Source organism: Periplaneta americana, chromosome 1 (assembly GCF_040183065.1).
Source record: "Periplaneta americana isolate PAMFEO1 chromosome 1, P.americana_PAMFEO1_priV1, whole genome shotgun sequence".
NCBI lineage: Eukaryota > Metazoa > Arthropoda > Insecta > Blattodea > Blattidae > Periplaneta > Periplaneta americana.
Genome location: NC_091117.1, coordinates 83734539 through 83750785, shown reverse-complemented (window position 1 = coordinate 83750785; position 16247 = coordinate 83734539). Strand labels below are relative to the sequence as shown.

Genomic DNA, 16247 nt, shown 5'->3' with positions numbered 1-16247 from the left:
CCAGCATTTGCTCATATTGAGTTGAGGGAAAACCCCGGAAAAACCTCAATCAGGTAACTTGCCCCGACCGAGAATCCAACCCGGGCCACCTGGTTTCGCGGCCAGACGCGCTAACCGTTACTCCACAGATGTGGACCCCAATCTTATTAAGTACACAGAAGATGCTTTCCTTGAAAATAACGAAATCACGTTTATTGCAGGCTTCTATTATTTTAACATAGGCCTAAGTGTACTTGGCAAAATGTACCCCTCCCAAAAAGGCTCGATTTTCTTGGAGGTTGCTGCTGTGAGACATCGTGCGCTCTGACTAGGAAATCACTCACTATTGGTCTGTCACCTCTCACCACAGTTCAGCTGTCGTGTGGACTCCTGACGCACATGACGTCATTCAAAATTCGTTTCCAGAGATCGGAAACCCTGTATTACTGCAAATTGTACATTAAATTTTAATCATATTATAATTGGTAATTGGTCAAATTTAAACAAGATCATTCCCAGACGAAAGTCTGCATGACATAGAGTGCAAATTCTCCGCGATCAGAAATATTTACAACCAATCACAGTGTTCTTACACAAATCCACAAACTCAATAATATTAAATTGACTGAAGTATTATCAACAGTAATCTCACTAGAGGTTTTGATTTATCTAGAGAAAATTAAAACTCGAGTGGCATTTTATTGATTATTACACGATTAGAAGAAAGTATATAAAGGTTAGAAGTAACAAAGTACTCCAGTACAATTAAATATTAATTGACTTACGAAAAGACAACTGTCTTCAAATGTATTATTGTACCATCTCAACATTACGCTAGATGGCAGTAGTGTTTTATAATTAGCTGTTTTCTTGTTATCAGTTGTGCCAACTATGGAATCTTCATTGAACTCTGTGGACGGTTAATAGTCAAGAAGGCTTTGTTGATTCAGTTACATTTTTATTAAAACATTTTCATTCCACTTAAATCATCCGGATCTCAGTAATTAACGTCACTTGACACACGATTTTCAATAAATCTTAGTATTAAACAACCTCTGATACGTGACTATCCATAATATCATATAGCAGAAGCTGTAACAAACAAAACCTAAATAATATAAACAAGTGTTAGAAAAGTTTTAATTAGGGATGATGAAATAAACAAGAAACGTTTTAATTAACGACGATGAAATAAAAAATTAACATGAATAATTTTAAAAGAAACAATTATTGAAAGTACAATTTTCAAATTTGAATGTTTAGTGGTTGGTGGTTCAGTTGATGTTATATTGGACGTGTGCGTAAAAGAAGTGAACTCGTTGATTTACATGGTGTATCCCTCAACCTATTCAGGATTTCCGACTGGTGCTCTTCATTTATTTGTAAGTAGGGTTTCAGGGAAGATGCATAGCTATGACCAGTGATCTTTATTAATGTTTGTTCTTGAATGCCAATGCGAGTCATATTTGAAAGTGGTGTGCATCGTCTGGAGTGGTTTGTAATTTTCTGTTTTTTGACGTCCAGACCAGTTCAGTTTGAAATGTTGGCAAACAAAGAAACAAATGCTAGGATAGTAATAAAAATAAACAAATGCTAGGGACGAGATAAAATTGTGCGATAAGCAGCATGATTGATTGAAAGACGTCCTTTCGTACCGTTTTATTGGTCAAAATTAGTGTGACGTGGTAAAAGTGTAATAGTCATTATAAGAATGAATTGTTTTTTCTCAAAAAATAAAAGTTATATGCTGTGTACACGATAACAGTAATCACTGCTAAACTAATAACCAATAATTATGCGATTTGTTTTTATTTTATTTGGTTGCTCGAAATTCAGAGCTGCACTTGACAAGCTTTAGCGATCAATTTGATTCAGAAAATTATCTACAAATGATTGTATATAGAGACATCAATAGCAAACATAAAATTATTATGATTATAAATTAAAATTGAAGTGTTCATAACCATAGTGGGCCAAGCGCCATTTACTAAAACCGTAGAAAGCAAGGGTTAAAATGACGTTATTACCATAATTCAATGGCAACATATAGCAAATAATATAAGGCATACACATTAAAACTAAATGATAGACTATATCAATCTTCATTAAACTGTGGTATTCACTTAACTTTAACCCTTGTTTCTCCGTTTTTAATAAATGGCGCTTGGCCCACAATGGCTCTGAACCGTTCAATTGTTGTAGCAGTTTGAAGTACAATTAAGAGACGAGGCGCTATATAAGCTACTATACTTTCAAATTTGTTTCTTTTTATTCAACATAGTTAAAGTATTAATAGTTTAAAACCTGAATTGTTTCTCTATAAGAATAGCCTACTCGAGAATAATGTATTTTTAGAAATGTCGGTGAATGGTCGATAAAATTTAAAAAAAATGTGCATTTATTTCATTTGAATCCAATTCGATTATGTCATGAATATGGGAAGCCATATTAATATACATACATATAATCAAAACTCCTGAGGAGAATATAATGGCATAATCGTTAAGGAATTGCTTTGTCTCAAATTAATGGAATAATACTATTGACAAAATTTCTTCATTTATACAGAATAAACACCTTAGAGTGATTTGATACTTCAACAATTTGTTCTCTACTATAAGACGCATGGTAAGTGATGCTGAACCAAAATAATAAATTTAAAATTTATAACTTAAAAAATTAGACATGTGAAATAACTCTTCTTGCAATATACCACGAATATATGAAGGCTTGTAATAACTTAGGTATATAAATTTGACAGTGACAGTGCATCTAGGATTTGTAATGACGTAATATTTAACGGACTTTCTTCTTTATAAATTTGTATATTAAGATGTTTCCGTATTAAAACATTCGATAGAATGCACATTTTAAAACTTCTATTAATAATAAGACTCAACATACGATTATATTTTCCATGCAAATGCATGCTATAATTTTCTTATGTTTAAAATAGTGTGTATGTTTCAATTTGATAGTTAATTCTACACTAAACATTTATCGTATATAATAATCGTCCCTACAAAATACACGCAATTTTTTATATTCCTTGCGATATAAACAATGACATAGATTTTTTAAAAACAATTTTAGACGTTTGTTTAAGGAACAAAAATTAGAAATTATGCATCGGGAACAGAGTGATAAGTAGAAAGCGGCACACTTCATAACACACAGTACAGTAGACTGCACGTACCTTCATGTCTGCTTGTGGTGGAGTAACCAATGATTAGACTGTAGTACTTCCCCTGTGCGACCCGGAGCCCGACTGAGGACGTACTGTTGAAGGGATACTTGATGTGGGTTGTGCCTCCTCTTTCTATCGATTAATCGATTAGCTGGCACCCGTCGTGCGCCATGCAACCTTTGCGTCAGGTGTCGTACGTGCGGGCATTCCCCCACCATCTGCTCTCGGTGCAATAGTGATAACCATTCTGTCAAACAATGAGATTCATTTACCAGGGACGAAGAACGAGAAAACGTTTCTTCCTTCACGCGTCTACTTGCCTTGAATTTTAAATACTTCTTGTTAAAGGTGGTAATGAAATTTTCTGGCATGAGGGAATGGAGGACATCTAGATAGTTCCGTTTCTTGTGTCAGTGTGCTTCTGATCGAAATAAGTACTTTCTGATTGTCTTGGAATGGACTTCGTGATGTTAATATCCATAACGTCATTAGAACTTTCGCTTCCACTTCGAATAAAATTTTGATAAACATTTCCTTATTTGAATGTTTATGAGGGGCAGGTCAGTAAATATTTTTTTAATGAAGACTTCTTTAGCTAAGGTAGGTCATTTAATTAAGACTATAATACTATTGTTTTTATTATAAAAAAAACTGCCAAAATAACAGAACTGTTTAACTTCTTCCATTTAGCAATCCCACTTTTAAAATTATGTGAGAGAAGTTCGCCGTTTTAACACAGTCTAGTATATACAGTCACGAAGCTCAATACGTAGGGAATATGCACCATAGATAGTTACTAACCATTAGGATCGCTACTATCGCCTCATCACAGACAATGCGAAATAGTACCGGCACAATCTTTTGTTCCTAGTACCCTCAACAACTCAAGCTTCGTGACTGTATATACTAGACTGTGGTTTTAATATCCACTGCCAATTTAGTCCCAACATTTATTTTAAGTTCAGCCTCAAAGAGAGAAAAATATAAAAAAATTATTATTTAAATATCCATGCTCATTTAAATATTGTAGTGTTAATTTGTATAAATCGCGAAATGCTTTTTGCGGTTTTTATATTTTTGTGAGTGGTATAAATTATAAGTAAGGATTCTAGAGCATGAGGGATATGACATACAAGGAATATTGAGAAGAATGAGTTTAAAGTTAAGTGACAATTGTAAAATATATGCAAACTCTGCAATGTCTGTTGTGCTTATATATTCAGTTTTGATCATATGAAATAGTTCACTACAGATTTTGAAGAAATTTTAAAATTTGATATATTAAAAATAACCATTTTATAATAAGACCTTGCACTTATACCTCTTGTGTTCCAAACTACAGTCTGATCCGCTTGGGAAGCCATAAAATAACATGACTATAAAATGTATAGAGGAGTGCTGTAGAATTCATTTCAATTCCAATGTGATACTGAAGCACGGGAGTTTTGTATCATCGTTACCACTTAAAAAACAATAGTTATTTATGGTACTTGTGAGGTAAGTGCATCTTTATTGCACGAGTGGAAAGATTTAAGCACGAGGCGTCAGCCGAGTGCTTAAATTACACGAGTGCAATAAAGATCACGCTCACAAGTACCATACGTAATTTTATCCATGACCATAACGAAAAATTATGTTTTATAAAAGAAAATATGTTGAAAATAAGTCCTCATGTAATCACATACCAAGGCATGGATTTTAGAATCAATACGTTACTAGGTAGGTCATGATGTAGGAGGCCATGATTAGTAAAGAATGGTATCTAAGGCGTTGGATAAATAACAAATTATAATTAATTGTATAATTTTAATATATATTTTTTTCATTTTAAACGTGTATTTTCGTCTTTTTGAAGTTTCAGGGATTATTTAGAAGTTTTCACGGGACTATTTTGATTAAAATAATTTCACATTTTACTTCTGTAAACTTAAGAGGAATATCATCATCATCATCATCATCATCATCATCCTAACAAGTATTAGGCCAAGTGGCCTGTTACGGTCTCAAACTAGAATTTTCAGTCCATCTCTTCTTTGGACGGCCTAGAGATCTTTTGCCATATGGATGGTAATGAAGCAGTGCTTTTGGAATTCTGCATCGATTCATTCGTTCGAGATGACCCTTCCACTGAAGTTGATATTTGCTGATGAACTGCATAATGGGTTCTATTTGAAGTTCTTGCATTAGGTCCTCATTTTTTTTATGATCCCAGCGAGTATATCCAGCTGTTGCTCTCATAAACCTCATCTCACTTGCTGTTATTCTACTGACATCTTTATTCTTCACAGTCCACGCTTCGCTACCATAGCTTAATACTGGCTGTCATCCGAGGCTTCTGTTGAGACTTGAAAGCAATGTAAAAATGACGCTCAATGGGTTGCTAGCCCAAAGAGGTGCAATTGGTGGGGTTCCCACCTATACAGCATTTCCTCTGCATATGACATTTCAGTTATACCGCTGATATTAAAACTTAATTAATCATCGTGTCTGTTTAGCTCAGTTGGCTAACGCGTGTTAGTTTTAATCCCATAAACCCAACTTCGCATGTTCAAGTCTCCTCGCATGCCAAAAGGTAAATTATTACAAAAGATGCATATTAGATATGGATGTAATGTACAAATTACGACGTAGCAGATAGAGAAAAGAGAAGGAGATTGAGTGTATGTATATTTAAGAAATGGTAATAAAGAAGTAGTGACATCTAGTAACTAATATATTAACTTCTTGAGTAATAGTTGAATGGAAAAGTATACATGTGTACCCGGGTACTAGGAAAATACTAATGAACTGTGAGACAAAGTACAAACTGTGAGGTAAAGTCTTTATCTCACTAGTGAAATAAAGTAATGTTGAATAAAAGCTTACTTTACAAACGCAAAAGTATTTAGTAAAGGCATGTTTTTCGTTATGGTCATGGATAAAAGAAGTTACTCAGCAACAACCGACCAAATAATAGTAATATACGTTACAAGAGCGGTATGTTGAAGTTTTCATGTTCGAGGAAAAGTTTGAAAAAGCGAAACGTAGTTGAGCTTTTTCAATTTCCGAGAATTGAAAGAAAACATACCGCTCGTGTAGTGTACATTATTTTGTGCGAATATTGTATATTACATACCTGAAAGAGGAATTTCTAATTAGTTGCAATGAAATCTCCATCTTGGTTTCTGTTCAATGACGGCAAATTTGCAAAACAAAAATATCTATCTTCAACAATTTTGCTTTAAAATGTTTTCTGTGTTTACTATACTCCAGCAGGCCGTGATATACGTCTGTCTTTTTTTTCCAGTCTATGATGAGTCTGGAATCTTGTTGTTTTTTCACGGCTTCCTTAATGTTGCTTGCATCACGAATGCAGTAACTTTAGTGGAGTTGTAGAGTTAATTAATTTTTGAAAATATTTAAAAACAATAATTAACAGTGCAATTTAGGTGAAATTGCAGTGGTAAGTTTCCAGTTTATAATTATTACTATATTGAACGTCTCTAAAAATAATATGTTAAAAGCCTAAAGCAGTGAAATCAATATGTCACTTAAGCGGTAAGAAGAGGAAAATTGTTATGTGTGTTAGGTTGGGAATACTGAATGTGGAATTTTAGACTTTCCGCGGATTGGTTTTGTGCGGAAACCAAGCAAATACGTACGATCTCGCACAAAATACCTTTTACTGCACAACGAGCGAAATGTGTCTTGTGGTTTGCTTCCATGTCAGTGCACGAGTGAATACCCATTATAGAATCATATGGGGACGTGAAAATCCGCATGTCTCATATGAACTGGAACGGGCTAGTCCTAAAGATAATGTTTGATGCGCGGTAAGTCGCTATAATCTGTAGGTAAGGGCCGTTTATCTTCGCAGAGAAAATAGTTCGATCAGGGCAGTGCCTGGACTGTTGAAAAACTTTTTCGAATAACAACTGCAACAGGAAAACAACATGGGTATCGTCTTCCAACAGGACGGTGCACGACCTCATTCGGCAACTGATGCCCGTGATCATCTGGATGACTATTTGGTAACAACTGGTATGGTGAAGGAGGACCAATTATATGGCCTCCAAACTCGCCAGACCTGGCACCACCCGATCTCTTCTTTGGGATTTCATGAAGAATTATGTGTATGCACAGCGACCCAGGGACATTCATGATTTCCGAGCAAAAATTTTCTCATCTTTTGAGAAAGTTACCCCTGAGATGTTAGATCACACTTGAGGAATTAACCTCAAGATATAAACTGTGTATCGTTCGCAATGGTGGGCACGTTGAGATCTAATTTGAACAAAAGTCCCATTCTTCTAGAAGGCATGTGCAAATTATTTAACAATAAATAGCAATAGTTCTCATTTTATCACGTTTTTATTTTGTATCTACCCAAACAGATCATCCTGTATTTTGCACTTTTGCAGATTTAATAAAGGTACGAACTAAATGTAAAAAAGAATGTAACTGCAAATTACAAAATACAAACTAAATTCAAACAATTTTAATATTATGAAGAAAGTTAAAATCTCCGAAACATACAGAGTGTCCCATTAATTTTGCTTACCCCCAAAAAAAATGTTTTTCTCAGCTTCCATATGAAAAATTGTTTTAAACAAATGTTATTCAAGTATAATGGGGGATTAATACTATGGGTATATCTTTATTGTAATCTAGTTCATTATGGAGATACGAGTAATTAATTTTTAATGACGTCATGTACTTTTCAATGAGTTTTATTTAACCTCTTCAAGGCCTATTCAAAAATATATCACAGTGTATCATTTTATTAATCAAAACTAGGGGTGCAAAGTTATGGAACTCATAGTGTACGTACTTTCTGCAAGTCCAAAGTAAAATAGCTCTGTAGGGCTTTGAAGCATTGCAAAACCGTTATTTTGTCGAATTTTATAAATGGTCCTCTAAATGGCAGATGATGTGCTAGATTCTTAGGAACCATTCTTCCCGATTTTTTGAAGGTCATGTCGATACAACAACCGGTACCTTTGAGGAATAGAACGGTTATGTGTTAAGAGCATGATAGATACCGAGCACATAACATCTCAAGAGCCTATTCTGGACCAGAAATAACCTGGTAGGTGCATTGGACGTGGTAAACCAGTTATTTGTCCTACTCGTTCTCCTGACTTTACGCCACTAGATCTTTTTATTTGGAAAGTGGTCGAGGACGCTCTCTATCGAAATGTTCCAACCCCACCATAGGACATGAAGCATAATATTATTGATGCTTTTACGTCCATACAGTAAGTACTACTATAACGATCTATGGTGGCATTCATCCTACAATTCTAATTATGTATTAATTTCAATAGTCACCACTTTGAGCAGGACGTATAAAAGTTCTGGTTTAGTAGGGGTACCAAAGTGCTATAAAGTGTAATTTTCCTTCGGATTTGCAGTAAGTGCGTACACTGTGTGTTCTGGAAAAAAGAATTTTCAATCACTGTTCTTTTAGCATTTTATATTATTCCAAAATTCTGGCCACACTCCCTGAAATTATTTATAGATATTATGAATTTATTTACAGGCTGAATTTAATGTATGTACAAACAAATATTAATAATTAGACTTCGTGGAATTGCCACGAGAATCGTAAGGTTTACTACGCACGCGGTATAGACTGTATGAGAAGGGGACGTGCAACGGATGGAGTATGCCTCTGTTGTAAACACTGAGCAGTATACTGCGGTTACAATAAAACCTGTATCCTGCTTTCAAGAAAAATAATGAATGATCATTGACGTAGGAAACGTCTAAACATGTAAATACACAATTATTTTGTAGGGAGATATATTAACTCTTAAAATGTAATGTAATATACTCACATCATCCTTGAATATGTGCATTGAAGTGAAGAGTTACGTATATTTTGAGCGACTGCAAAGTAACCTCCTCCGATGGTCATTTAAACAGTTTTTATATTGGGAAAATGTACGTTCAACAACATATGATGCAATACGTGCATATTTGAAGAACGGAAAATCACCACTTTTCAGTACACCAACTTCAGACATTTTGTCGTGACCTGATAGTACATCATTTATAATACGAAGTTGAGAATAGGCAGAATTTTTAGCAATAATGTTTCTCAACTTGCATTTAATTTTTTCTGAAATTAGTGAATTATTATTTTGGATAACAGTTTGTGATATTTTATACACTATATTAAGGGCTTCTGAGAGTTGTAGATTAAACGATTCTAACAGGGTGATGCTTTTGGACACTATTTTAAAATTAGAATCAATCAACAGAATATCTTCCAATAGCTGTTCAGAAGGCAATGATTTTACAGCTGCAACAGCGGAACTGTCTGTGCTATCCAATGCATCAATTACCTTCATTACTTTGCCGTAATATTTTGCATAATAATTAACAGCATCCAACCACGTTTCCAAACGGGTCAAGACTGGCTGCGGGGCTAAGGGTATTCCAGGGGCAATTATATGGAACAGCAACACTCTCATTGTAGTATGTTTGATTGAATTCTTGTCTGCACTGAACAAATGTTAAGCTTTGACTATTCCAACCACAGTAATGCAAAAACAAGTGCTTACTTAGGTATACATTAGCTGTAGTTGCTCTATCTATTTGGACCGGTCACAACTCTTAACATGAACTGCTTATACTACGAGACCGGGAGGTCGCTCACCTCCTCTATACTACCATACATCGGCAACCTGATTGCATGCTGCGTGTGGCAATTCAACGAAGTCTATTAATAATTTTACTACAAATAGCTCAGTGCATAGCTATTCTACAAGGCACAAAAATAATTTAATAAAAGGACAATGTAACTACGCTACTACTAATAGCAGCTTTGTAGAGATTTATAAAAAGTTATATAATGTTTTACCCGACATTGTTAGACATTTAAGCTTGAGGCTTTTTAAGAATGAAATTAAAAATAAATTAACAGACTTGTCACTATATAATATTGGCGAGTATTTTAACTCTATATAGCTGTATACCTTTTAAGGAGAACTGTCTATACGATATTATAAAATGTGATTATGTCCTTGTATGTAACTTTGAACATATTGCTTACATGTAAATCTTTTTCTGGTATTTAAATGTTTTTTCTTAACATGACATTTTCCTATGCTGCATTGTACAGTCTTTGGAATGAAATAAATATTATTATTATTATTATTATTATTATTATTATTATTATTATTATTATTATTATTATTATTGGTGTTACGTATAACATAGAACCAGAATTTGAAAATGAAATAGCTGTTCTTCTGTCCTCCTACATTGTCACTCAATGCTGCCATAAGACTGACATAGCCTGGCAAGGACGTAATGAATTTGAGCAAACAGCAAGCAATATCTTTGCACCCTCTTGTCACTTGAACTTCATTCCAAATAAACAAAACTGCATTTTCATCTTTAAGTCCATAATGCCTAGCATAGTAAGCTCTATAAAAGCTCGAATCTGGCGTTGGAAGCTTTTTCTGTAGGTCGAGACAGACAGGAATCATCTAACATCCTAATGGAACAATGGAGCGCGGTGAATATAACTTCAACAACCCTTGTGCTCCAAACCAAAGAACTGATTAGTGAAGTAGTTTTTCTTTAAGTCATTAGTATTCAGTCCCTGTTTGAGTACCACACATAACTTTTGTGCACTGAATAAAAGAGAGTTTTAGCTTCACTCTCCTTTGCTTACCACAAATATTAAAAAAAAATGCACTTATATAGTGAGGATCACGTAAGATCAGTTCCTAAAAGACTAATTTGGCCGTGTCTTCAGTGTTGCCGACTATTTATTAATACAGTAGTAGTAGTATTAAATATACAGAATAAAGAATATAATTACAAAACAAACAAGAGAAGTAGAAATAAAATAATACAATCAATATAAAAAGAAGATACAGTAGTATTAACAAAATTTGAGACCGAATGAGCAGCGCTCGTGCTCGGTCGCAGTTCAGATATAATATTTAAATAAAAATAATAATAATAATAATAATAAAAATAAATAAGTAAAATAAAATAGGAACTAAAATATAATTACAGCGGCAATGGAATTATATAATATAATATTAACACTAGAGAAGAATAATATCGCACGTGAAAAGTAGGACTAATATATATTTCAAAATTATAGAATACAAATATAATATAGGTTGATTAATTCATACACATATGCTATAAATTTATTTAATCAAATTGAAGATATTAACACGTTTCTAATTTTCTTGTTATATGTTAGTGGGTTACATGTTAGAAGTTCTGGGTGTAATTTAGTTGAAGCATTGTACAACCGAGGGCCAAAATTTATGCTATACTTTAAACCAGCAGATGTGAGGCATTTAGGTTCTACTAATGTTGAATTAATATTTTGTCTTGTGTCATAATTGTGTGTCTGTAATACAAACTTATTACGATTTTTATGATAAAATTTTAACAGCGTATACTTATAAATTTGTTCAATATTAAATACATTAAATTCAGAATAAATTAATTTAGTTGGATAATTGAAACGTTTCTTCAAACAAATTTTAATTATTCGTTTTTGTAGTAAATTTAACGGACTAAGATTAATTTTTGTACTTCCACCCCAAACAATTATACCATTTTGAATGATAGACTGAATAATGGCCAAATAAACATTTCGTAGAACTCTAATAGGTAAGTAGCATCGAAGATTAACGAATTTATAAATTGTTTTACGAAGCCTCTTACAAAGATAAGTAATGTGATGAGGCCTAATACCAAACATCACCAAAGAGGGCGAAATCATAATGCCATGTACAACAACAATAATAATAATAATAATAATAATAATAATAATAATAATGTCTAGTATTAAAATAACGATGTCTTGCTTATTTACTTATTTACCACACCTCGCCTTTATGTTTGGAGATATTTTCTAAATGGTTCAATAATAATTTGTGAAAGACTAGGCATATATTTTCCTCCTGAACCTCTCGCACATTATGTTTGTAATTAGTAGATTAATATGATCTAATATTAAAATCTATTTTGTTTGGCAATATCAGATTCACTGCCTTCACTAAACAGTTTACGATTCACGAGACTAACTTAAAAATTTATTTTATTTGATCACGTGAAATGATTAGTACAAACTCCGAAAACCGAATGCCACTTTGAAATATATGCTTAAAAATACTTACTCCTAATAATTTTGCTATTCTAATTATAATTGCTGTCTCTGTGCGTATATTCCTTCTTCACTAACGTCTTTCTACAGTTCATTATACGTATTAACTATAGATTCGTGAAGAGTACTCTGAATGGCAGACGCTTTCTTTCTTAGAGAAGTTATTGCCATGCTATTTCCTTTCTTTGGCACGAAAGAGATTAGTTAATTAAAATGTGAAATGTCATTTCTATGAGTCACCTAAGTGCATATATCGCACCGTGTGTTATATTTATTTACACTTATCCGACTATAATCTTGAATTATATTGAAACTCCAAATAAATATTATGTATTAATATTAATACTGATATTAATTATTAGTATGTTCAAATTTCACTAGCTTCCAGTAATCGGCTAGGAAATCTAGAACAATTTGAATTTTATAAAATGTCACTACTGTCAACGGCTGTTACTGCTGCCAACATAACAGTTAGAAAATCACTATCAGTTGTAGTATTTATCATTGTCGAAATTCGAAACGAATTTGGCGAAAGAAAATTCAACCTTTAAAGTAGAAAATCACCATAAGCCTCTAGCATATGTAGTAATGGGGGAACAAATGGTTAGGTTTCACCCTTAGGGTATGAAGTACGCTGATCCGGATTGTACCCTTGTGTTTTAGATTCCTCAAATGTAGTAGTTAAAATAGTTTTATCTATTTATTGGTTTATAAATCATTTTCAATATATATTTAAATGACAAATAGAAGACTAATGCTAAATAAATACTAATTAATGATACTTATTACAATTCAAAAGTATAACAATCCCGTTACCAGAAGAAGATAATACTTTAATTTTGAGTCGTACATGACGTAGCTCTTATAATTTATGTAACAACATTGTGTTTGCGTATTCCTTTGTGCAGCCTGTTGCATAGTTGCTTGTTGGATAGTACGTTAATAAATTAAATAGATAATTTTATGATCTTCGTTATCATTATGACAGACTTCGAAATGAGAAATTATGATACATTTTAACATACATTCCTTGTTATAATTCAAGCATGAACAATAACGCCAGGAGAGAAATTATATGTCCCTTCTACGAAATTGTTTTCCTAATGGAAAAACTGAAACGAAAACATTATTGACAAGTTAATCAATTTATATACTAATTTATTCATTTCCTTCTTTTACTTTAACTTGTTTAACTTCTCCCTTTGTAATAGCTTACGCGCCAATGCAATGCAAGGAGCCAACGCTAGACTCTCTCACATCGTTGACCTCCTTGACCGTGTGGTCAGCACTACAGAGGATCGCCGCGGAGAAGGTACAGGACAAGTGCAAGACAATGGAACCAACACACACGCCTGAAATCGAGCCACAGGTTGCTTGGTTGGAAAGCACAGGCTCTATCCACTTAGTTCATTTATTAATTTTATATACTAGTTCAGAACTTTCAATAACTCTTTTTATAACAAGAGAAAACGTTATAAATTGGGACATTTAAACAATAATATATTCACCGGCGTAGCTCAGGTAGTATTGCGCTTGCCTACTGATCCGGAGTTGCGCTTGGACGTGGGATCGATTCTCGCTTGGGCTGATTACATGGTGAGGTTTTTTCTGAGGTTTTCCCCAACCGTAAGGCGAATGTCGGGTAATCTATGATGAGTTGTCGACCTCATCTCGTAAATACCATCCCGCTACCACCAAGTCCATTGACACTAAATAACCAAGTATAAAATAATAATAATGATAATAATAATAATAATAATAATAATAATAATAATAATAATAACTTACAAATGGCTTTTAAGGAACCCTGAGGTTCATTCCGCCCCCAAATAAGCCCGCATCGGTCCCTGTCCTGAGTAAGATTAATACAGACTCTACCATCATATCTCAAATCCATTTTAATATTATTCTCCCATCTACTACGTGTTGGACTTCCCAAAGATCTCTTTCCGTCAGATCTTCCAACTAACATTCTATACACATTTCTGGATTCACCCATATGTGCTACATACCCTGCTCATCTGAAACGTCTGGATTTAATGTTTCTAATTATTATGTTAGGTGAAGAATATAATGCGTGCAGTTCTGTGTTGTGTATCTTTGTCCATTCTACTGAAACTTCATCTCTCTTAGGCCCAAATATTTTTCTAAGCACCTTATTCTCGAACACCCTTAACCTCTGTTCTTCTCTCAAAGTGAGAGTCCAAGTTTCACAAGCATAATAATAATAATAATAATAATAATAATAATAATAATAATAATAATAATATAATAAAAATAATAATTTAAGTTAACGTTGGTAATTAGGTGATTGGTTCAGACTACTTTGCTAAGAATGGGAAGCTTATAAATTAACGACAGATATTCTGTGTATTACCAATGTCTAAATAGTATGAAGGGAATAGCAATTGGTGAAAGTGTAAAAGTGGGTTGAAATATTTTTATTACTAAGAGGTGGATTCAGACGAAATGGTGGAAAGAATCGTATGAAGTGTGTTAATGTGATGATGCGAGCACTAGGAAACGACGTAATCTGTTTGAGAGAGTCAAGAGTGTGGAAAAGTGCGTGAAAGTGTTCTTAGAAATACATGGTCAAATACTTGTAAAGGAACTGTAAAATTGATTATGGTGTAATATGGTACTATCGATTTACAAACTGAATAGTGGTTAAGACTTTGTGTATATTAATATGATGGCACAAATGCTGATAGAAAATTTAAGAAAATTCTTCTGCTATAATGCGATTACCTATGATGGAGCAAAACTGTCATTTTATGGTGTATAATGTCAATATTAACTAAGTTCTAGTATAAATGGCATATCTAATAGTTAAGCTATAGTTATGGCGAGTAGTTATGGCGAGTACCTAAAGGCCTAAAAGCGCCAGGACGTCAATAACATCGAGCTTGGTATCAAAGTTGGACAACTCCACTTTTACTTTTTTTACAGGAGGGACGAAAAACTAGATGCTTGGAAACCAAGTCACCGTCATACGTACTTTTTTAAAACATTCTCATGGGTCATAAAAATATTTTGTTAGTCTCAAAATGTGATTAAAATTAATATTCAGGTCAAAATTTAAGTTTAAAAAGTGGAGTTGTCCATCTCTGAAACTACGTCATGGAGTTGTCTGTTTCTGAAACCAAATGAAGACTCATTTAAAGTGGAGTTCTCTGTTTTTTTAAACCAAACGAAGCCATATTTAAAGTGAAATTGTCTACTTTTGAATCTCAGTCTCTTCTAACTCAGTTTCAAAGCAAATTTACGTAAAACAGTGCTTATTCATCCACAAACCGATTATATAAACAATCAGCCATGTTGGATTCACGATGCGTGATGGGAAAAGGTGGTACGAATATGGGCTTCTCATTGGCTATTGAAGGAATTGTCCTAATTTGAAACCAAGTCACAGTGGAGTTGCCTCCATTTTGATTGTAAAGCGCACAATTAAGTGCTATTTTCTCTCTGTTCTGTCCGTTTTTGAACCTAAACTGTTCCAGAATCCCATTCAACATACAAAATTCTATGAGAAACAATCACTATCTCGAAATCGCAAAATATGGCGTTGTCTAACTTTGATACTGTGCTTCTCAATTATGCTTTGACAATATGTATGCCTAAGTGTATGTATAGTTATGATGAGTACCTGTGTACAGCAATGTGAAAGTACATCATTACTTCTATAATTCTGATGACATAAAAGTTAATTAAATTAAATTAATAATAATAATAATAATAATAATAATAATAATAATAATAATAAATAAAAGACTATCTATATGTAAAGTTTCTGAAATATTCCAGAATTCAAATGTAATTTTAAATCTAAGAACTTCTGAATAAGAATATTACGAAACAAGAAAGCAATACGATTTTATACCTGCAAGGACGCATGTGGGTATCAATAATATATTTTACAGAATTTATAGACTATGAAGTACAACAAAATTCCTA

General features: G+C 33.3%; 1 protein-coding gene across 2 annotated transcripts in view; it reads right to left on the bottom strand.

The window, feature by feature from the left end:
* Positions 1-3311, bottom strand: part of LOC138697556 (acidic phospholipase A2 PA4-like) — a 176941-nt gene extending 173630 nt beyond the window's left edge. For both annotated transcript variants that reach the window (XM_069822905.1, XM_069822896.1), the window contains exon 1: positions 3176-3311. In XM_069822905.1, the coding sequence (XP_069679006.1) occupies positions 3176-3181 (6 nt within the window). In that variant the 5' untranslated portion in view covers positions 3182-3311. The remainder of the gene's footprint in view (positions 1-3175) is intronic.
* Positions 3312-16247: the final 12936 nt, after the last annotated feature.